Raw genomic sequence first — 23,319 nt, forward strand, 5'->3', positions numbered from 1 at the left:
GAACTCCGATCTAAAGCACTGCCTATTTATTGAAGCAATACATGCTTGCAGATACATAGAAATATGACTGAGCAAGGGCACAGCTGCACAGTACTTCCACAAATCATTTTAACTCTCCACCTTCACAAGAGTCAGGATCTGAGATGGGTAACAGACCACCAAGGCGCAGCCATTTTGGTTGCAAGCTGCTCTGGAGTTTCGTGAACTTATTTTGTTACCTTTGTCCACTTGCCAAATATTCAGGGGGAACAATTTTCACCCCCGGTGTTCAAAAACTTCTGTTGTTTCATCTCTTTTTGGTTTGGTTGGTCGGATGTTTTTTTGGACTGTTGCTTGCTTGTGCCTATTAACTGGATGTCTGTCTTTTAAATCAGAAAACAAAAAGAGAATGCAACAGCAGTGGATATTTTTGTTGGAGATACTCAGGTGAAGGGTGCTGAGCACTAGTATGAACAACAGTCTGGAGAAGCAGTGATCAGAGCTGAGCAGATGCCCAGCAGGATGAGGTGACTGTTTCAATCAGCTCTTGCAACCAAATGTATTGTCATTAGATGCACACATTTCTGTATTCACTGAGAATACAGGTATTTTGCAGGTTCCCAGTTCTCTCTTAATTTCCAGTAACAAGAAAAAGCAATTTTGAGCTAAAATCTGAACTGGCACATTCCTGACACGATCCCACAGAGACTTTCTCCAAAGCATGAATGTCTGCGCTGAGATCCTGGCCTCAGCACCAACAATAGCAAAACTTCCACCAACCCCGTCCAAAACTGGAAAAAATAAGAAAAAAAAAAAAAAATAGTTTTGAGGGGTACAACAAGATGGAGGTAGAATGCCCAGTTCCCAATTCACTAATCTTTTAATCTCATGTAACAGGATGAGATTAATACAAACATGCTAACCTGTCCAAATTGGAAGTCTTTCAGATTTCAGACACAGGAAACAACAAGGGTTTTTCAGGCAGGATGTCAGAGTTGTCCTGTGGTTATATGTGAGCTGAGGACAATGTTGTTACATGAGATCAAATTACAAACACAAGCAAACAGAAAACAATCTCTGAACGTCACTGCCCAAGATTTGACAAGAGGCACAGCTGACCTGTTAGGGAGGTTAAATGATCTCCAGCAAGCTCAAGGAGAACATTAGAAGTTTGCTGCTAGACACTGCATTCCACACAGTTTAATTGTCCAAGTTAATGCCTGTCTTACCTTATGCTTGCTGTGGCTTACCAGATGTGTTTGACCTGCAATTCATAAAGCAGTGGCTTTGCTAGCGTAAGAAGTCATCTATGGATTTTCCAAGAAGCTAGAAAACTGTTTTGACACTTTCCACAGCACAGAAACCTGTACTTACTCAGATATATGCAACTTCCCAGGTGGCGGATGACAGTAGCTAACCCAAAACATTACCATTTCAGTTCTATTTCTAATGCTAAGCACAGCCTTGCTGTAAGGAATTTCTGAACTTGTTTACAATGGCTGATGTAGGATTTGCGTGCATTCTGGCCCTAAGGCAATCATTTACCAAAGTCACTTGGAAACAGCAGAAAGATATAATATTCTCTGTAATTGGAAAAAAAAGAAGTCCTCACCTTGCTCCGAGGACCATTTGAGACAGGTCTGGTTTCCAAAATATCTACTCCTTCGTTTTCTTCCATGTCTGCTTATTTGAAAAACTTTGGTTTCCAAAGGAAAACATTAAATCACCCTCCAGGCAAAACCAAACCAAGTCAATGAGGCTCTAGCATTCCAGTCTGTCAGATCCCAGCAGTAAGCCACACACAAGCTGCGTGGCCATTTGCCTAATCCGAGGTTTCAGATCCTGGTTCCTTGCTGGATGACAGCAGCACAGAGCTTGGCCTTTCTGATAAGCTCTGCAGCTTCTCTAGTCAGGTATTGATCTCCCTTGGGCCTCCTTTGTGGATCCAGGTTTTCACATGACAAATGGCAAAATCAGATGATCAGATTCTGTCTTTCCAGGTACTGGAAGAGAGCTGACACTGAAGCTCTGATCATCTCAGGAGAAAGGTGAGAATGGAGTGCAGCGGTTTGGCCACACCTCTGCGCTGCAGAGTTGGCCTAGGCCATAAAATCACAGGCAAGGTCACCCAGCAACCAACGTTCCACGTCACTGCAGCAATAAAGCCAACTTACATTCAACTTATTGCTTGGGTAGATAAATATTTTTATTAGATGAAAGAAATCCAGGGAAGACTGCAGGGAAACTGGCTGTTCCTAACTCAGCACAAGCAGCCCTGGGGGTCCCACAGCCTGGTGCATTGGCCCAACCATGTGCAGGAGAGAGAACACAAGCCCCTGCACAGGTACCTGCCACACACTCAGCTTAGAACAGCTTCCTTCTCAAAAGTCTTCATAAAAGAGGGACACATTTACAAAATAGTCTCAAGTTCTCTGCCAGAGTCGATAAAAATCGGGCTACTTGATAAGGCTGAGGCAGGTTTTTCCCATCTGAGGAAGATTCCTCAAGCAAACGGATCATTTTTCTCAGGTATCATGTACCTGAAGGAGCACACCGTGTACCTGAAGGAGCACACTCAATTTAGAAAGACGTTCCTCTTCAAATACTTTGTGCACGTCTTAGAGGGGGGCTACAATAAGTACAAATAAAAGCAGGCAACAGCCCTCTTTGCTCTGTTTGCACTGCATATCAGGCAGTGCAGTTGCAGATATTTGGTGCCCTACAGTTTCGAAACTGACTGTGATCTCTGGCATCTATTTCAAGACACACGTGGCTTCGTGCTCAGTGCAGCTGCTTGATGAGCTCAGGAAAGGCTTTCCCTGGAATAATCCCCAAAACAGAGGAGTCCCGGGCACTGGACTGGCCACTTTTCTTCTGTCTAATGCATGACTCTCTTCCTTGCTGAGCAATTCTTTATGATTATCTATATGGTAGCAGTCCATCTGTTTATTTTTTAATAGTGACTACAAAGAAAGATTAACTTAAGTGTTGTCAAAGCAGAAAATCTTTTAATCAATTGATCAGACTGGCAGTATGTACCTCTAATTGTTAGAGGCACTGGGATCAGATGTTTACACCTGTTTTTGCCATCGAAGCACCAAGTGCAGAAGTGATTTACTCAAGACCACATCCTAGATTCATGCACTCATCTTTTCGTTAATCAAATAATTAAATTTGACTTCATGAGATATTTCTCAGCGGTTTAATTAAAACTGGTTTGAGATTACATTTTACAAAATGGCAACTGACTAAAAGCATCTATCGAGGTTAGGGCACGAATAGAAACACTATAGTGCAATGTCTAGCTGCAAGCCAGGTGTATGCATTATTGATTACACGACCGTTTCAGAGAAATGAAGTCAAATATGACAAACAAAATAGGCCAGAAGTGTAAGGACACAGTTGTCTCTATGGAGTGAGGCAAGACAGCAAAGGATAAGAGCGTGAATTTTGAAGCCAGTCACCTGGTGTGTGCCCCAGATTCCCCACCTGTGCTGCGAGACTAGCAATACTCACACTGCTATCTCACAAGAACAGCATGCTGTGCAGTGAAGATGTTCACTCCTTATCCTACCACTTGCCCACACAAAGCAAAGCTGACATCCCCCATGGGTGACAAACACGTAACATCGTCCCAGCCTTCTCCCAGTAATCAACACATGTCTGTGTTCCTCAAGGCGCGGAGTCTCTGACAACAAGTTTTGCCTATTTTGAAATAATTCAAGGGTCGCAGGAACTCTCAATCCCCACTAGCAGCAGATCAGCCAAATTACTCCCTGCCCAGCTGGAAGATTCTGCTGCACACAGGCTGGAGTTATGCCAGTCTTTGCCCAATTATTCACAAGGGCTCTTTATGACAGCAGCTTCAAGGACTCTCTGTTTTCTGCCATTCCTTTGAGTCTCTTGGGCAAAAATCTCTGATCACTAATTGCCTGCTGAGTTTTGAGGGAGGAGGCAAAAAAACGAGAATGAAAAATAAAATTTCTTTATATTTTGGTTTTATATTTCATTCCTGTTTTCTCTTCACAGGTCACCCATTTCATGACATATTAGCTATGTCCCAGAGTAGGGGCAAACTAGGCTTCCAAAACTTGTTTGCATTAACTAACAAGCAAAAGATCTGTATCTAATTATCCACGTAGGTGTCCATGCTATGCCTCCTGCTTTGATGATATCCCATAGCAGTAATTGTCAGAGTTTTTCTGGTTTTGAATTGGCCATTTCCTAATTTAAAACAGAGCAATTAAAGGAAACACTTTTCCCCACGCAGAGCATAACATACAATAAACTTTCCTATGGTTGCTGTGGAGAAACAAACCCAACAAGGTTTTCAGCTTGAACCTTCAGTGTAAACCAGACATCTGTTCCAAGCTGTGTCAGATCACAGGAAGGAGAGCCCACAGCTTGGTTTTCTATGGACTAATTCAGGACATCAGGACTCTCCCCATGGATTAGTCACTAACCTCTTGGGCAACGACAAGCCAGACACATTTGTCTGTGTAGCTCAGTGGTTTTCCCCTGTAAAGCAACAGCGATGTCTCTTCCCTGCATCAGAAGGTGACTTGAGGCTGGAGGAAAATAGACTTTTCAGGCCATTAGTAACTGTGAAGTCCTGACTGTCAATTTCAGCCAGGAAAGTGAAGAAGGGAAAAGGAAAAAGAAAAAGAAAAATGCAGATGGGTCTAAAGATGGGTCTTGAAGTACAGCGCAGGAGTGGAGATCAGGAAGTGAGAGCTGTAATTGCATCTGGGTATCTGTTTCCTTTTTTATTTCAGGAAAGCCCACGGTATGATGCAGTTTTTCTCTTTGCCTCAGAAAACAGGCAGGAATAACATTTACCTCTGCATGAGAAGAGTTGTTAAATTGAAGGGCCATAGAGACAAAACAACTCTTTGAGTTTCTAATGTGGAAGCAAGGAGAAATCCTCATGAACACGTCTGAAACATATTTCTTTTGGATCAGCAGCAAAAGCTATAAACTATTTCTCATTTTGTTTCCTAAGGAAATTGCACTGTATTACTTGTGGGCTCTGCCTGAGTTTCATGGGAAAAGAGCCAAACTCTGTAGAGAGGAGAAGTTGAGTTTGTGAAAATGGGTGGTCTGGCAAAGGGGAGGGATCCTGCAAATGCCCTGCTGAACAAGAAGCTCCCAGCTGACATCAAGTCATCAGGAAGGCTAATGTGGGAAACTAAAAGGAAGCTGCCAGTGCTACAGAGGTGTATGTGTGACACCAAGCTGCCCCAAACCTGGCAGTGCTGGGCTCTTATTGACAACTCAGCACTGTTCAGATCTCACCAAGCTGGGTGCTGGGCTGAACTCACAGTAGGCACGAGCACAAAACTCAGAGCACAAGTCTTGCAGACTCTGACCCAAGCCCTGATGAGGCAGACCATTGCAGGGGCTGCCCTGCCTGTGAGTAACAAGCTGCTGTCACAAGAAACATGTCATATTAGGTTAATTGACATCCTACTGCAACTTCAATGCTATCAGTTAACACTAAACAAAGGTTTAATTTTTTCTCCTTCCTGAGGCAAGCTGAAAGACAGGAATCAGGGCTGCTGTGTGAAAACATGGATTCTTGGTTCAGTGAAATAAACATGCTTGTTCCAGATTAAAGAGGTTTGTGAGCTGAAATCAGAAGTTATCATAGCAGTGATTGTATCTTAAAGATTGTTGCAAAGGCTTTAGGTTTTGATATTTAGTAGACTTATCTTGAGCATTTGGCTGTTATAAACCTCCTCTTGTTTAGGAAAGAAATCTCATTTTGCATCATATTGTGCTCATCTTTCAGCAGAAGTAGGGACAAGATCTGAGTATGCTGGTGTTTGCTGACAGCTGTGGTGCAGTACAGCCCGTCTCCAGCCATCATAATGAGGAAAATGAACTACATTTGTGAAATCATTGCCTAACAACTGATAAGGACAGCCACTGCAGTCCTCTACCCAGCCTCTTCTGAGCTAGTTTCCCATTTACCACATGTTGCTGGATATATAGAAAAGAGAACAGCTGTATGTTAAAGTTCATGCCATGCACATATTAGACCAATTATTTATTGTCTTGCCTGATTTCCTCTTTCATGGTAGTGAAGAAATGCAATCTTTGCAATTCAGGATTTTTGGGTGTTTTTTTGTGATTATATTCACCAGTCTTCTGACAGCCCTTGAGCTTTCCCAAGGACTTTGTAAGTAGGATTACAGGGAAGAAGTTGGAGATCTATTCCTTCAAAACAAAGCCACAACAGGTACATTGAAATCCCCTTCTCACTCCTACTTTCAAAAATTCCCTGCAACACCACAAACACCTTGCAACTGGACACGTCATCTCCTGATGCCAGCCATCCCTGCTCACCACAAGGCCAAAGAAATCTGGTTCAGTCCTTCTTGCCCGTAAAGGAAGGCTGAATGCATACAAATCCTCAGTCTTCAAAATTCCTGAGCTTTGGGAAGCCCACAAACCCAGAACAAGTCACAGTTACCACTACTGTATTGAGAAATGCAGTGATTATTTGCTCCCACAGTTATTTACCCTGTGGTAAATAACATACACCTGCATATGAAGTATTAGATAAATACTGACTTCATAAGTTGTCAAGTAATGGTACCTTTAACATGAGATAAGGAAAATACTGCATCTCCCCCTTCTACAAGGATGTGACAACTTAATAGCTACCAAAGTGCTTACTAGTCAGCTGGAGGGAAAAAAAAAAACTAACAGCTCTGGTATAACTTTTACATGAACTGTGCTACAGAGCCTGGGTCAATGAACTCCGGCTCCCTTGAACACAGTTCCGTATTACAGCTAGCCAGGGCCAAGCAAGCCACCTAACAGTTATTTCAGTGCTTTGCTGACTCAGAAGTAATACAGAAAGAATAAAGAAGACAGATTGCATTTTAATTTAAATTTGCTGTTCAAAAGGGCATTGCTGATGTACTTCTAAAATGAGATTTCAAATCTGCAGAAGAAATGATTAGAAATCCCCAACGCAATTGCTGCTTCTGTAGGAACCTGAATTGTACTTTGTCCTAATGACTTGGAATTTGTTAAGGTTCACGTCAATAGCTTAACTCCTGGTTCTTCTAAAAGCATTATTTGTTTCTAAAAGTGAGCAGTGTATTGTGATTAACAGAAGGCAATATTCTAAATAGCGATCTGAGGGAACAGGAACTCCTGAAATAAACCATGTTGCCCACAGAAATCTCACTGGTGCCAGAGCTGAATAGGATACCAACATTTTGCCTTAATTTCCTATAGACAGAGAGGGCTAACTGAACATGAAGGAGATGCCTTAAAGAGCAGGTAATGGTACTATAAATTCATGGCTTTTGGGCCACGTTTTTAAAATCAGTGGTTACACTGATACCTTTTTGTAGCTCTCGGCCCTTGCAAAGGAGTTGCCAGAAGGCAGAATGCACCTTCGTTTGGAATTAAATGTAGTTTCTGATGCACTGTGCAAAGCTAAACAATTCAGCTGACTCCTAAGGAGATAGCTGACTGTATCCTAGCAATCCTCAGCAATCACTGTTACATATACAGAAACGTTATTTCTGATGTTGACCAAAAGTACTTTGTGTGTGGCCAAAAGACACCTCAGAAAGTGTTTTACTTGTAGGTATTTTCACTTACTTTGAGCAAAATGTCGACAGGAACAAGAAGAATAAACAAAAACTGTTCTGCAACATCCCCTAGGGTAGGCTGGAGAAAAGTTACGGGCATCACAGCAGCACCCTCTACAGTTGTCCCTGGCAAGAGCAATACCTAAATCAAACGTGGTTCTTTGTGTCAGGTTTTCAAGCATATTGCAGGATCGTGATTTTGGGAAGGGGGCTAAATGAGGCATTCCCTTTCCTGCATCTCCCTTAATCCATTGGAATAAAGCTTACCTTGTAAAAGTTTGCCAGGCCTTCAGGTTCTCTCTCACAGTCAATGCCAAAGGTTATCTAATGGTGAGCTCTGTTTAGAATACATGCCTCAGTGAACGTTGCCAACGACACAGAGCTCACCATAAGGGCAGAATATCAACACCATCTTGTGGACAAAATGAGACATAGGTGACAAATCCATCAGTATTAACAAATGTTTAAGCTGCAATTACTTAAGATATTTGTGCTGTGTTAAAAGCCATTATAGCACAGCATGACACCTCCCAAGCAATGGGAATAAAGAGCAGCACATAGATTATTTTGTGATTGTGCAGTAAAAGAGAAATGAGAATACTGCAACAAGTTTCAAATAACGTTGAGATGCAACTATTGTCAGTCATAGTGAAATAGGTGCATAAGTCCAGGTCTATAGACTAGCTAAAAATTCATCTATCACAGTGATGGACGTAAATGAAAAAGACTGAGGCAGAATTTTATATATAAAACAGAGGTGGTGGGAGGCCTACTTTACTTTAGATGGGTACGACTCAAAAACCACTTACTGCTGTCCCAAAATCACAGCGCAGTTGCAGAGCTGCCAACAGCTGCATAATAGTACCTCCAGCTGAGATCCAGAACTCCGTGTAGGCATGTCATGGAACTTCAAATAAAAAGTCCTATTTCAAAATAGGTCTGCTCTAAGGCCATAGGACAGGTATATTTCACATCAGAAAGCAGAGTAAATTAGATCTCCTGTGCAGGAACACAAAATAGTATTTCTATACCTTCTTCTATACAGGAACTCACAGAAACACAGATAAGTCAACAATAGATCCCTAAACTATCATCCATGTAGATGACAGATAGATCAGGGTAGCTGACTTCTGTCTCTGCCAGTTCTACCTCCTGATAATCCCTGACAGCTATAATCACTTACAAGCTATCTGGTCTGGGTCTCAGTCAAGCAATATTTCCACTTCTGTTGTCATGCAAGACATGAAGTGAACAGGGAGATGGTATAAAGTGTTACGGCGCATACGTTGGATTTGCTAGAATATGTTTTATTTTTAAGAGAACCCTTATATGTCATACTACAAAGCTTATGAAAATACCACTCTACTAAGAAACCATTTGGAGAGTTCTGTTTCTCATTCTACATCTAGCTTCATTAAGACATGAATTATGACCATTTGCTGTAACTAATGAATGAGCCACTAACTTGGGACACCATTCATTATCATAAAGCTATTTCCTGCCTGCTCATTAAAGCTTTGAGAGTACTTTAGCAGAAGAAAAGCAGCAGCACACACACTTGGGAGGTGATAAATGCCTGAGGCTGAGGGGCATCCTGACAGTTCCAGCAGAGCTAAACACACTGGGAATGAATGAAGAGCCCCTGCCACTCTGCATGGCTGGAACGGGGAATTCAGTTCTGGCAAGATATTTGACTAGCAGAAGCATTTATGGATCCAGAAATCTTATTTCCACCAGCACCACATAAAATCAGCAAAAAATTATTTTCCCCAGCAGGTCTAATTTCTTATTAAAAGAAAAAAATATAAAATAAAATAAAATAAAATAAAATAAAATAAAATAAAATAAAATAAAATAAAATAAAATAAATTGTATGTAGTCACACATATATCAGCCTGCACCTCTTAGGCACCAACATAGCCATTGCAGTGCTGTCCAAGCTTTGCAGTTTGTGCTATTAATCAGATTAGATACCAGATAATAGAACCAAAATATGGTATTTTAAAGTGAACAGCAGAAACAATCAGGAGGAATCAAAAACAAGACACAAACACATTCTGCTGACACAGATTGAGGAAGCTGACTGGACAGAACCATTCTTTCCATTCTGCCCACTAAGAAGGGCAAAGAAAGCACTACTGAAAACTATGATAGTATTCCCAGCCACAAACTATAGATATATGGCAGGAACGTATTTCCACAACCTCTCTGGTTTGGCAATGGTACCTCAAGGATTATATCTTATCTTAAAAAAATAAAATTAAAAAAAAAATAAAAAATCAAAGGGAACCTTTATTGCAGGCATTTTCACAGATACACATGGCTTCTCATAATCAGTGAGCCTTTAGCAGCTGGGTCTCAGAAGCAAACCCAGAGCCCCTGCCTAGGGAGTGGTTTGAAAGTCCGTGCAGTTGAGCTGAACCAGTCTGAACTACCCTGGAAATCTCTCTCTGTAGAAGAGGCAAATGATTTATCACCTTTCCTTCTATCTGCCCTCCAGATGCTTTCTGCTTACTCCTTTTCAGAAGAAAAAGGGCAACACAAACAGAGAATGCAAAAACATTTATTAGCATAAAAAGTACATATTCAGTAATCAATACTCAAATTTCTGTACCTGCTACTGTTGAAGGACGTTGTTAAGAGTGTTGGAGGTTTGAGCTGGGAGATGTTGTGTCTTTTTGTTTTTTTTGCTTTCATTTTTTGTGATTTTTTTTTTGTTTTGTTTTTTCATTTTTAAGTTATGTAAACAATTCACAGTAAAACCCGTAAATGCAGACTAGCTATCATTTATATACTTTAAAAAGTTAAATAAGAGAACCTATTTCAGCAATACAAAAAGTAATATAAAAATGTGTTCAGATGCATGACAAATGTGTTAGAAGAAAATGCAGAAGGACATCACAAGAAAATAAAAATATTGTTTTAAAGTTAGATCATACTAGAAATTCTCTGTATGGTCCAACAAGAAAAGCATTATGAAATTACTTGGTTCTATAAGAAATCTGTACAGTTGTGCCTGTTTTAACTGCTTGAAACACTAATATTAGAATAATAAACTGATTAAAAGGAATAAGAAATGTTAATTCAAGTTTAACATTCCAAGCTGCCTACTTCATAGAGTACTAGACAGAGGTAGATGTCCAATGTTGGTGACCAAGCTCATCAAGCAAGAGCCTTTAGCTGTCTTGTCAAGTCTTTACATTCAAAGCCAAGGTGAAAAGGCTTCACAGATAAAAGATGTCTTTCAAAAAGCCAGCCAGAAAGCCTGTATTGCTGATGGAAGTAGTTCCAATTACGTTGCTTAAAGTGAAGAGTACTTAAGAGCAAATCATTCCCTAGACCACTGTAAGGACACTACTGATAAAGCACTAGAGCAAATTAATTTCACTTTTGTTAAAATGGTTTTGTGAGCTCATTCCCTATGCTTATACTTGAAGCTAAACCATTGCTGCCTAGCTGGCTTGTGACTAGTCAAAATAAGATTGCAGGGTACCACGGCGGCGGATATCACATGTCCAGCAATGGAAACCACCTCCCAGTGAATTGGCATGGCGAATATTCACTTTAATTGTAGAAATGCCTGCAAGAAACATACATTGCATACCTTTAAATGAAAATCTCAAATTCATGTGGTAAGCTTTGATCAGGACATCAATTAATACTTTATCAGATCATACGGCTGGATGCAAGTACAGAAAGTATTTCCTACTCATTTGTTAAGAATTTATTTCCCTGAATTCTAGGCAGAGAACAAGCTGGGAACACAGTCTGTTCATTAATTCCAGCCATGCCCCTGGGAATATACAGTACCCAGAGCACAGCTGGTATTTGATGTGTTATGACACGTCAGTCATAAAAAGATTAAAAAAAGAAATATTTTTTTTCAGTATGTGAAAAATTTGCTGAAATCTGCTATGATATACGACCAGGGCACATTAACACACATTTAGTGTTTATGGTTCAGTCACTGAAGGTGCTCTTTCAAGTGCCTTTCAAGAAAAGTAGAATTCAAAGTGCAGATCTCCAAGCCTGTCCTTCTCTGAGAGGGGAAAAAGGCTGTTGCAGTTAATACCCAGGTTAAGGTAAGTTTCCTCCCTCTTCTTTTCAGATCTGATTTTTTTTCAGCTGTGGCACAGCTTATAAGAAGTCCTGACAGATGGACTAGGATCAGAAGACTTTTGCGGTCTGAAGTTTTGCTTCTTGGTATTTTTTGTGAACTCAAGAGAAGCTCAGCAGAATCCACCATCTCAGTTAGGAATATGTTAATTCCCAGCAGACTGATCTCAGCCCTATGAACTTGCTTACTACAGGATTTTACATTGAATTCACATGGAGTAAAGTTCAAGTGTAAAGGATGTGTCACAACTGGTGTTAATAGCCTCATTTTCTAAGTGCATTAAAGCACTTATACATTTTCTGCTCCTTGCTCATTGCATGGTTTGCCCCTGTGAGCACTCTCAGATGAGGGAAGCTTCAATGAAGTGCATTCATCCATGAACACACCAGCCTCTTTCTAGGCTCCATCAGTCTTTCACCTTTAGTTCATTCACTCCCCTTTAAAGGAGTCTTATGCTACTGAGGATTATCATCTCTTACTCTCCAATATAATGATTTCTCACTCTCCCTAATTTTTTTTATCTAACCATCAGTCATTCTAACCCTTTAACACTTGCATGACCATGAACTTAACCTGCAGCAAGTGTCATCTGGTTCTAGCATTGAGCAAAAGCAGTTGCTTAGAAGCAGTTTATGAGCTGTAAGTATACATCTACATCCTTCCCTCCAAATGTGATGGGAACAATTAGATTAACTGCATGAGTTCAACAAACTAGGTTTATCTTATTTGTCTTTCCAAGGAGCTAAGCATAAGACTCAGATTTTATATTCAATTACAGTTCTCCTGCCACTGCATATCATATTTTTCCCTGTAATGAGGTTACATCTCACAGGAGTGAAAGTCTCCATAAGTAATCAGAAGTACCTGGTTTAAGCAGTCTTAGTCTGAAATACAAAGAGTTTGGAACTAGAAGAGAAATCTGAAGCATTTTGGCTGCTTCACTCAGCAGTGTGTACATGCAATCTCTGTAGCACAGAATTTGACTTCCAAATCAAACAGACAGTTTTATATTAAAAAAGCTAATTCAAAAGCATGCTACTCATAATTTTAATTAGTATTCATACCCTCCTTTGCCGCAAGCCATAGGGGACACAAGGTGTAAGAAGCTTGAATTCATATGACTTAAGTACTCAGGAGATAAATCACTAAATGATTCTTATTCAGTAATCCAATTGTTTGAATACTTTCTCCAATACTGGCTGCTTTGCTACTACAAGGCCTCCATTCCTCCTGAAGCACATAGCTGATCTCAAGATCAATTAACTTTAAAAGTATGCTAGAATAGTTAGAATAAATTAAGACATACCCAAATTTTCAAACATCTTCTGAATTGAAATCTCATTGGCATCGACCATCACACGCTTCTCATCTAGCATTAGGACATTCATGGAAAGCCATTTAGAAGACATCCACAGTGGGTGATCTAAATACAAGAGAATGAACCTTCTACAGTAACCGTAGAATTTGTTCCATGAGAACACTCTTAAGAATACTCTGGAAATTCTTTAAAAAAAGAAAGTATGAATATACCATCTGGGATGAGTGGCACTGGTGGGTGAACCACTGTCCAGCCTGCTTTCTTGAAGAGCTCAATCTGAAAGACAAATTTAGGTAGATTCTAAACAGACCTCATAAAGTATCACATTATGTCCTCCACTTCTTTTCATTTTCTAGTGTTTTCCTTAATGCACTCTAGATATACAAAGATACATTACAGACAAAGGTGATATATGCAACACAGAGCCTGTCAGGTTAAAATGATACTTATAAGAGTATTATATTAGTATTATGCTTGTTACTGTTAGTATTATTACTTCTTATATGACTACAGGAATCACTGGTATGATTTGAAGTGCCGTTAATAAAGACAGAATCAGCAAAAATATCACTTGAAATTACTTCTGCATCATGCTTCCTAAGACACTCAGTATGCATTTTATTTAACAAAAGAAAAGAAATACAGGCATTGTATGGAATCATGTTTCTCTAAGGATTAAAAAAATTATTAAAAATAAGAAGAGGATAATTTGGCTAAAATAGAATTGACTTTCCAACTGCATTGCCTGAATTCTTGGAAGAGCTCCTGGTTATAGGGGTATATGATTAACCACGAGAGGGAGCTCTGATTCCAAAAACTCAGTAAGCAACTCAGTTAATGATGGAGAGGCTTCTGAAACAAGAATTAGAACAACAACAACAACAGAGGAGGGTAGGAGGGGGGAAGAGAGGAATTCCTCATAGGAACAAGAAGACCCTCGATATCTCCTTGGATACAATTACTATATTTAAGTTATGGAAGCATTACAATAGTAGTATATCCTATATCCTTGTTTTGACCCTACATTGTTATAAAATAGATCACTTCCATCACATTTAAATTGTGCACACAAGAAGAAACACACAACACACCTGTCTAGTCTACCCACAGTAAGAAAGCAAAGAGCAGCAGCAGCAGAAAACTGGGGGATACATTTCTTACCTTACAATTGCTATTTAAGTCGAATAATTCAGAGTTACTCGAGTATATACAACTTGTGGGTTGGTATTTGCCAAGCAGAGCCCTAATCCATCTGAATAAGTTTTAAATATAAAACACATGATACTTTTTCTTTTGCATCAATCTTACCTGATGACAGGGACGGTCTGGGTTGGACAACACAAGACCAGGTCCAATGATATTAAACGTGGCATCAATGTGCATAGGGTTTGGATCCTTAAAGGAAATTACATGCACTCGGTAGTCAGGTGCAAGATGTCTCCTCATCCATTCAATGCCCATGTAATTTGTAACCTAAAAACAGAACTAAGTTTCACTAGCTAGAACATGAACAGCATCCTAGCATGGTTTTTCTAAGGTTTTATTTAAATAAATATTTAACACCAAAATATTAGAAGTTGGTGCCTCTAGCTAGCTTCTAACAGCTAAGAGGCACTCTATAAAATAATTTACTTTGCCAAAATTACTATTTTAATGTTGTTCAGGAATTTAAAGAATATAAAAATATAAATACCAATCATTAAAACAGGCAACAAAACTGCTGGAAGAAACCTTTGTTTACCTGACTCCTTTGTACAAAGATATCTCTTCCAGCTCTAATGAAATCAGCAGCATCAAAACATGGCTCAAATTCAGTAGTTACAAATTTTCCCTGAGCAGCCAGTTTATGTCTGTCTTCAACAGTGCGGATAGGATAATCCTGGTTATAAAAGAGAACAACTTTAGGCTGATGTTGGTAGGAGAAAGTTTTTTTTAATCTATTTGACACTTAAAGAGTATTTGGAAATGAAGAAAATACATTTAAGCCAGTAACAAGCACATTCCTTCAAGCTGGTTTAGTTTTCTTGCTTCTAAATGAGAAGAAAAAAAGACCTTAATTATGGAAGTTTAAATGAGATTTCAAGCACATTCAAGAATAGGTGACGATAAATCAGTTATACTAAGAAGTAAATAGTCCCTTAGAGCCTCTGTTTCTACAGTACACTGGCTTCTGGATTCAAAGTATTCATTACTAGTGGAGTTTAACTATCAGTCCAACAAATCACTGCACAGTGACAAAAATACTGATATGCAAGCTCTTTCCTAACACAGGTGGACTTTGTACTTTATCCATGTTTTAGAGTGGAGCAGTACTTCAACTTAGAAGGTAGATCTCCAAAAAGTTAAATGCATTTTAGAATCATATAATGGAATTAAAAACAAATTAGGTGGAAAAGAGCATTAAAAAGCTACTAAGATAAGTAAGAATGCATTGGAATACGCTTTGGATGTTTCCTAATACTGAACAATTATTCTAAGGTAATTTCATTTTAAAAAGTCTACATTGCATCATTGGGAAGTGTCACTGTACCAAAAAAGTTTTAATGATTCCACAAGCAATTTTACTGCATTTATTGTAGATGCTTTTGTCAAGACCCTAAAGTATTTGGGGACCTACCAAAATTGCCTGAGTCAAAGTAAACCATTACAGAGGAGAAGAAGCAGTAAAAAACTCACTTAAGTATTTATAAGGTAAATAGCCAGTTTAAATCCTCCACTAGTTCTTCATTTAACTTCCAAAACTTCATGCAAAACAAGACTTATGAGGTCTTTTTGGTGAAAAACATGCAGTCTGACTTTGCTGATACACTCAGAAAATAGGGACACCCTCGAAGAATCTTAATTCTATAAAGCAATCTTTGTAATGACCTTCCAGCAATGCTACATTTCAGTCAGCAATCAAAACAATTGAAAGAAGACCTGAATTAAACAGGCACAGCTTCCTGCTTATTACCCAGGCATTCATTCAGTTCCACCTGGAAAGGCCATAAAACATTTGCATACACGGATAAGTTCCCTATTTCTCTCCAACCCCTTCCAATTTTGTGAAACAGACATTGAAACTAACAAGTTCTGAAGCAAAATGAGAGTAATACCTGATCATAGAGCTCGTCTGCCATTGTGGGTTTGGGAGCAGTTGTCCACTTAGCACCATTGTTGAAGTAATCTTTAATTATTCGTCTGTATGCTCTGTACTCAAAGAAACGAGCACGCCAAGCCATAGGTGCTTCAATGATTTCATTTCCTACCACCAGCAGGATGTCTCTTGGCATGGCAGCATACATACCTAAAAGGAAAAAATCCATTCATTGATGAGACAAATATGCTTTCGTCATTTCTTTCAGGTTATTCATTTTTCACACTGATTTTTACCATTACTGCTCTCTGAAAGACTTGCAAATAGCATCTTCGTAGAAGTCAGAAAACCAGCCCATAAAGAAGACCTTACTGATATTCTTCAGTTTTTCTAAGCGTTTTTATGTTTTGGTTTAGTTTTTTTTTTATCAAAATATTTGCTACAAATTCTCACAGTACTTTGCTACAAAGCCTCACTCATAACACCTTTACAGATAGAAGGGAGTCACCTACAATCTAAGTCCCCACTTCCCAAACTGGTTAATGGAAATTAAATAGACAAGCATCTATGGATTACTCAGTTCAAAATAAAAAGAGGTAGCTGGCTATCTTAGTTGACTGCATTTCTTTATATTGCATCCTTTTTAACAGTTACAGCACAGAATAGGAATTTGATGCAATGTGGAAATAGACCCAACAGAGTTTGTAAATAAGAAAAAACAAACAAAAACAAACAAAAAACCAACAACATCCTTGTTATTATATAGTGCAGCATTGTAACATGCCAGCAAAGCAGGTATCAGAATCTCCAACTACAGAGATTTTCTAAGTCACAGCTACACGGAGGCGCTATGATCTGATCTAGCACTGGTTTGTACTCCTGCTTGAAACAGGAAATAAGACTAGGTGTCTGAACAGCCTATAATGCCTTCAACAAAGGAATAACATTTACCCGTAGATTCAAAATCAGGAGTTTTATACTTCACAGACCAGTCAATTGGATCAGGCCTCTTGACAATTACACCTTCTTTTGTCAAAATATTGCACATCTCTTCAATTTCAGCAATAGCTTTTTTCACGTGGTCTTTGGGGAAGCTTTCGCCTCCAAATTTCTGATAGAATCCCCAGTACTTTTCATACGTATTGGCCTAAAGCAAAAGGACAAGTGACAAGGAAAAACAGCAGTTATTTTTGTAAAAGTAGAATAGATACACAATATACAAATCTTCACATTTATAGTTTCTTGTTCTTTCACCAGTTCCAATTGTTTTGTATTAAGTTACCACCATCACTTCCCAGTGTATCTTACATTCAGGTCTAGCAGTGATTCAAGGAGTTGGTAAGAGTTGTTACTGTCCTGTTGATCCTTCTAGAATATGGCTAGAGTGGTGCAGGGAAAGGAAGGGAGAAGCCTCAAGACTTCAGATAAATGCTACCAATTATTCCTCCTAGAGAATTCCTGCCCTAACAGTACACCACTGCACTTTTGTGCTTGCTTCTGCTATTAATACTTACCATTGGCAAGGCTTTGCTCAGACGCTTTATGATGTGCATGTGTCCAGTTACTAGATAGGTGTAAGTGCAGGTGTTAGACTAGCTGTGAATGGCTGATGTCTTCACAAATACTTACACGCAGTGTAACAGAGTTAAGTTTCAGCTGTACATGCTGAGAAGTCTTACTCAACTAGCAGACAGTTTTAGCACTGCTGACAGACAGTACCTGTGGCACGATGCCCAAATAAAGTGTATTTTCACGAACAGCAGGAAGAAAAATAAAATAGATCAGTTCAGGAAAGGGAAGAAGTATACATTTCATTCCCGTTTGCAAATGTAGTGCTTTGACTTTGAGATGGGATTTTCAGGGTATTATATTCCCTCATATTTTTGGCTATAGATGGATCAGTAGCTTATGCTCCTTGTTTTACTGATGGAAATACTATCACAAATAACATAGTAAATCCCTTCTACTTAGGGAAAAGACTTTTCCCCTCTCCAGTCACAGCCCTACAGAAAGTCTCAATATCAGCAAATCACTGACGAAAATCATGACAGACTACAGAAACATCTTCTATTTACACTTCAGTTACTGTTTACTAGGTAGTGCTGCCATGTGGCCATGAAGGATTTGGGCCTCATTACACCAGACCTGTACAAACACACCACAGAAAGGTAGCAGAAGTGCACACGCCTACAGTCACCTTGTCACAACCTCACCCTGCTACTGTCATAGCAGTGCCATAAGGAATTCTGAAGCACCCCGGATGGTTCTCTGCTAACACTACCTCAGACAGAGGAGCAAGTGCAAACAGAGCCCTTTTGGAATGACAACAGAAGGGATCAGAAGTAGTAAACAAGAGTCAGGACCTCCTTCTACCAGTTCTGCTCATTCAGCCGGAGTGAGGGACAGCAACGGGATGCAGGAGAAGCTGCCCTCTATAACACAAGGCCTCTCCTGCCACTGCAGCCCAAGCTGCCTTCCCAAAAGCAGCAGAGACAACGCAGAGATGAACCCCCAACCCTGAGTATTGCTGATACAGCAATTCATCTGAAGGTATTTCTATCAATCCAAGCTATGCACCATATTCTCTACTATTTCTGGGAATTTACCTTTAAACTAGAGATGTAAGAAAGACAAAAAAAAAAAAAAGTCAATCTTATAGATATTCTTAACACTTATATACAGGCAAAAGGCCTCAGTATGGCCAATCTGCTCCTCCACTACTGGAACAACTTCTCATCCTTCTTGCAGGAGTTTATTCCTTCCCTCCCAACCCCAGCTGAAGTCTTGGGTAATTTGATCACCTTGGGGCTGCCAGCTGTGCATACACCACATGCAGATCACATGAACCCCATAGCATTCCTATGGAATCCTGTTCTGTTAAGGAGATAAGTTTGTCCTGAGGAGTAAAGCTAGCTATTTTCAGAGCCACCCATGATATATTTTCATCTCATTAATTCCTTAGAGGTACAGCTCCTCTTTTTCAAACCTGAAAAAAGACACCTGAGGTACACTAATCCAATGGTGTAAACTCAAAATGAAGGCAGACAGAGTAACACAGCAATAACACCCCTCTTATCCTATACCTTCTGAATAGCTGAGGAAAAAACTATACATCCGGGATGTCTCTTTTGTATTAACACAGGGTTAAGATTTCAGGCCCCTCAGATCATATACTTGCAACTTCTTTCAGTCTGTCCAAAAAGTACTGCAGCCAGGAAACAGGAAAGAGCTTTAAATAATCTCCTCAGTGCACATTACGAGCTATAGCCTGAAAGTATCCAAAAAACTGTAGTAGCCTTTGAGTGGAAAAAAACAATAACAACACAAATTCATTTTCAGAAAGAAATGTAAGAGTGGATTATATTTAAGAAATGGGAGAATCACCCCCTGTAGTTGATTTATGTTTTAAACCTTTATAGTGGGGAAACTATATTACCAATGATCTCTGGACCTACCTTAAGGTAAGCTTTCACTTAAGATATTATGACCCAACTCTCATATAATAATGCCTCTTCATCAAAAATGCATTATTCACAAAACATACTGAAAAAATATTGCAAAGGACGAAGTCATAAAGCTCAACCATTTGGCTTAATATCAACTGCTTCAGAAGAACACAAGTGAATGACAAGACTTCTAATGAATGCGCTAATTCAAACAAGGGCATCTTCCTAATTAATGGTTAGCTTTGTAGCTATGATTTTCCATGGTTTTCTAATAGTGTACTTACCTGTACATAACCTACATACTCCATAGCTCCCAAAATAATACACATTAAATTAACTGTGAAATTCACTCACTCTTCCTCTTTATACCAAGCATTTCATTTCTACATCACAGCAAAAAGACTCCTTATACTTTTGATACACACAGGTGAGCTGAATGCAGCTATAATTCCTTATATTTTGCAAACGTGTATACAATTTTCACACACAACTTAGAAGTAACCCCAAAGAAAATATTTACCAAAGGTGTTTTATAATTTGAGATGTGCTTTTTGAAGTATTTCAGGTACCTTAGTTCTCCTTTCTTAAACTGCCTGTTTTTAGTGTTACTTTTTAAAACCCTCATTCATACTTGGCAGAAGCCATGTGATATATATAAAACATAAGAACTGCCATCTAAAGGAAAGTCGTTGAGAAAAAGATTTTTATTTACCTCCCATTCCTGGCTGTTGTGTTACACTGTAGCAACATGCACAGACCTCCCCTACCATTCAGACAGGTGGCCGAGATTTGAACAACATCTGAATCTATTAATATCTTCTGCTATTGGCAAGGTAGGATTATTCAACTATTGGCAGAATTACTGTCTCAGTTTTTACAGTATAATTAAGAATAGATAACAGAGAAAATTAGAAGAAAACACATTTCATCAAGCACACTCTATTACTAATACCTGTTGTGGCCAACGCATTCCTCAGATTTGACATCTTAAAGGACAGCTAAAAGTAAAGCTTTCTTTAACCTCTCATAGTGGGCCTTCAGATTCCAGAGATAACTGTATACTCTGGCCCTCCTCATTGATCTTTTTACGTTGCACATAACAAGAAGTGAAGTTCTGTGTTCATTAAAACCTGGCTGTGACATTTCAGCAAGGTAGACAATTGAAAGTAGATTTTTTCTGACATTAAAGCACTACTTGAGAACAGAATTTCACCCAAATGTGATGTTACACCACATAACAAAGAGAGACATTCGGGGTTTGGGCCTTTTTGCATACACTTTCTGTCCATTCACTATGGTATTTTATATAGAAATATATAAATGTACATACATACATTTTACATTATAAATGCCAACCCTCATTAGCTTCTTTTTCTGAGGCTGCTAGAATTTCTCTGGGTTGTCTGAAATAGGATTCTGGAGATTGGTAAGACAAGCTTCAGCTTTCAAGGTGTAAATAGAAGGCATAAAGAAGTCAGTAGCAAATTTTCATTGAGCTCACTGGGGCCAATATATCTTCTCAAGTATCCCAGCGTACGTCAGAGGAGTACTCCTCTAACTGGCAACCAGAACCACCGAGCTGCAGTAATTCATTCATATTCCTGCCGACACCTCTGCTCAGAATCATCACTCAAGTTTTAAATGATAATTTACTAAGGGGAAAGAGGCTGGAGGACGGCAAGTCTTTTCCTCTAGTACATCCAGCACTTCCTCTACATCGCCATTTCCAGGACTTCAAATATCTTTTTAGTATAATCTCCTCTTTGCCAAGATGTGGGTCCTGGCAGGGGACATGGAGATGAGCATTAGAGTCATTGTGTTCCTGCTTCCTTTTTTATACTGAGACCTTCAGCCAATTTTGTAAGTATATTCTTAATATTTTTACTAAGGCCCCTTCAGCAGATGTGTTGTGCCATTTCACTGGGACAGCCATGCACTGTACATCCCAATTACCCCCAGGAATGCAGGTAAAACCACACATTCAGCACCTTTAAAGTCCAGGTAAAGCTCACAATAAGAATCTGGAGGAAGCCCAGCATTTGATCACTCCTCTTAAGCTAGAGGATGAGAGCTTCTGCTTGGTTTAAAACCATTTAAATTCTACTATTCTGTGTAAAGCTTCTCTCAAACATGCAGAAGTGCAACATTTAGAGAACAAAGAGACATGGATTTAATTGTTGCTACAGTTTTTTACATGAAAGAAGAATCTGAAGAAAGGGTGAGAATATACTTCTATACAGAATATGGGAGTTCCAGCAAAAGCTATTTAAACAAAACAGTCCTGCTTGCCTGCAGCTACAGACCTGTCTTTCTCAGTAGCATATGACACTCTCCCTCCTCAAGTAGTAACTCTAAGTGGTTCCTTCCAAGCCCCAATTCACCAATGGGGTGCCAGGGCTGACGCAGGTTAATCTTGAATACGACAGGGTGCAGTTTGGCAGCACAAACAAGAATCTCATCTCTCAATAATGCAGTGATGGTGTAAAATCCCATGGATGTAAATCACCACCCTGAGAGGGGAATTCTCCTAAGCAAAAGCCACACCTTATGCACCGTAAAGCTTAAGCTGTATATATAGAATACGCATTACTTCTCACTTAAAGTTGCTTTTTTCCTTTTTTACCTTAACTTCCACAGAGAAAGGAGGCACACAGGCGTTTTCAGCTCTTCCCACAATGACCTCTTCCAGCGGGTCCCACTCGTTGTAGGAGCAGACGGGGCACTCCTTGGGCGCGGGGCTGTGTGCCTTGTCCTCGGCAGCACAGCGGTTCTGGGATGCCGCCGCCGCCTGGGTGCTCTGCAAAGATCGCTGCACCCATCCCGTGAAGGCCCTTCCGAGCTTAAAACAGAAACAAAGATCACGTTTTCCTCACAGAAGACAACATGCAACGGCTCAGTCCGCGCCGAGCGCCGCCATCCTAAAGCGACGAGCATCGCTCGGAGCATCGGCAGTAACACAGTTTATTAGAAGCGCTCCGATTCATCGCGTGCTCAATGCTTAAAGGACAACGTGCCTTTTAAAGCGCACTCGGGCAAACAGCGCTGACAGCGGTGAGCGATGTCACCGATCCCGGCGCTGCCGAACCGGGGCTCTCCGCCCCACTCCCGCTCTCCCACTGTGAGGAGCCCCGGCCGCGCTGAGCCCCGTCTTTCCCTCCCGGCACCAACCCGCGAGCCGATGAAATGCGCCGCTTCGGCTCCCCGGCTCCCCCCGCGCAAACACCGCACACGCAACATCTCCGCGGACCCCGACAGCCCCGAGCTGCTCGGCCCGCGCCCTTATAGCGGCCGGTCACGCTGCTCCCGCCCAGCGCTGAGGGGCGCGGCCATTTTCCCCCTCGTGGAGCTGCGGGTGCGGGCTGTCCGCGTGAGGCCAGTCCCGAAACAGGCAGCGCTGCTTGCCCGTACATGGGTCTCGTCACAGATACTGAGTTACTGAAGGCGTATTTCCGTGAAATCCAGAGCAACTGCAAACCCCGGTTTCCTCGAATGCACGCTGTGCTAAGCTGAAAAGTCATCCTAAAGTGGAGACCCACTACTGTTGGCTCCTAGGGGACCCTGCAATCTCCTGATGATATTAACCGACATTATCTTCATACTTCTGTTTCTGCAGAACGGCAGTCTACAATGAGAAACTTTATAGCTGCCTGCTCTATTCATATCCAGTAATAGAAAATACATAGCAATGATTACCCTAATACAAACGGATCTGCATTTTCTCAGCTTTACATAAAAGTGTGCTGTTCAACCAGCTGATGTTGCCTTACAAA

General features: G+C 40.2%; 1 protein-coding gene across 1 annotated transcript; it reads right to left on the reverse strand.

Annotated features, from left to right (window-relative positions):
- Positions 1–10,327: 10,327 nt before the first annotated feature.
- Positions 10,328–22,857, reverse strand: GATM (glycine amidinotransferase). Its single transcript, XM_072345720.1, has 9 exons — positions 22,718–22,857; positions 22,173–22,388; positions 17,055–17,250; positions 16,123–16,313; positions 14,769–14,906; positions 14,336–14,500; positions 13,240–13,303; positions 13,016–13,132; positions 10,328–11,172 (listed from the first exon to the last, which is right to left on the reverse strand). Exons 1-9 carry the CDS (start codon positions 22,784–22,786, stop codon positions 11,060–11,062), a joined length of 1,269 nt encoding a protein of 422 aa, XP_072201821.1. The 5' UTR covers positions 22,787–22,857; the 3' UTR covers positions 10,328–11,059.
- Positions 22,858–23,319: the final 462 nt, after the last annotated feature.

The sequence above is a fragment of the Excalfactoria chinensis genome, chromosome 10 (assembly GCF_039878825.1).
Source record: "Excalfactoria chinensis isolate bCotChi1 chromosome 10, bCotChi1.hap2, whole genome shotgun sequence".
NCBI lineage: Eukaryota > Metazoa > Chordata > Aves > Galliformes > Phasianidae > Excalfactoria > Excalfactoria chinensis.

What these genes read in the sequence shown, in the direction of transcription:
- GATM (XM_072345720.1), bottom strand. Translation starts at nt 22,786, where the DNA reads ATGTTGCGTGTGCGGTGTTTGCGCGGGGGGAGCCGGGGAGCCGAAGCG. An exon ending in TCCTGATTTTGAATCTACGG is followed by an intron (nt 16,314 to 17,054) that starts GTAAATGTTATT and finishes TTTTCCTTTTAG; the next exon opens with GTATGTATGCTGCCATGCCA. An exon ending in CAGACGAGCTCTATGATCAG is followed by an intron (nt 14,907 to 16,122) that starts GTATTACTCTCA and finishes TTTTATAACCAG; the next exon opens with GATTATCCTATCCGCACTGT.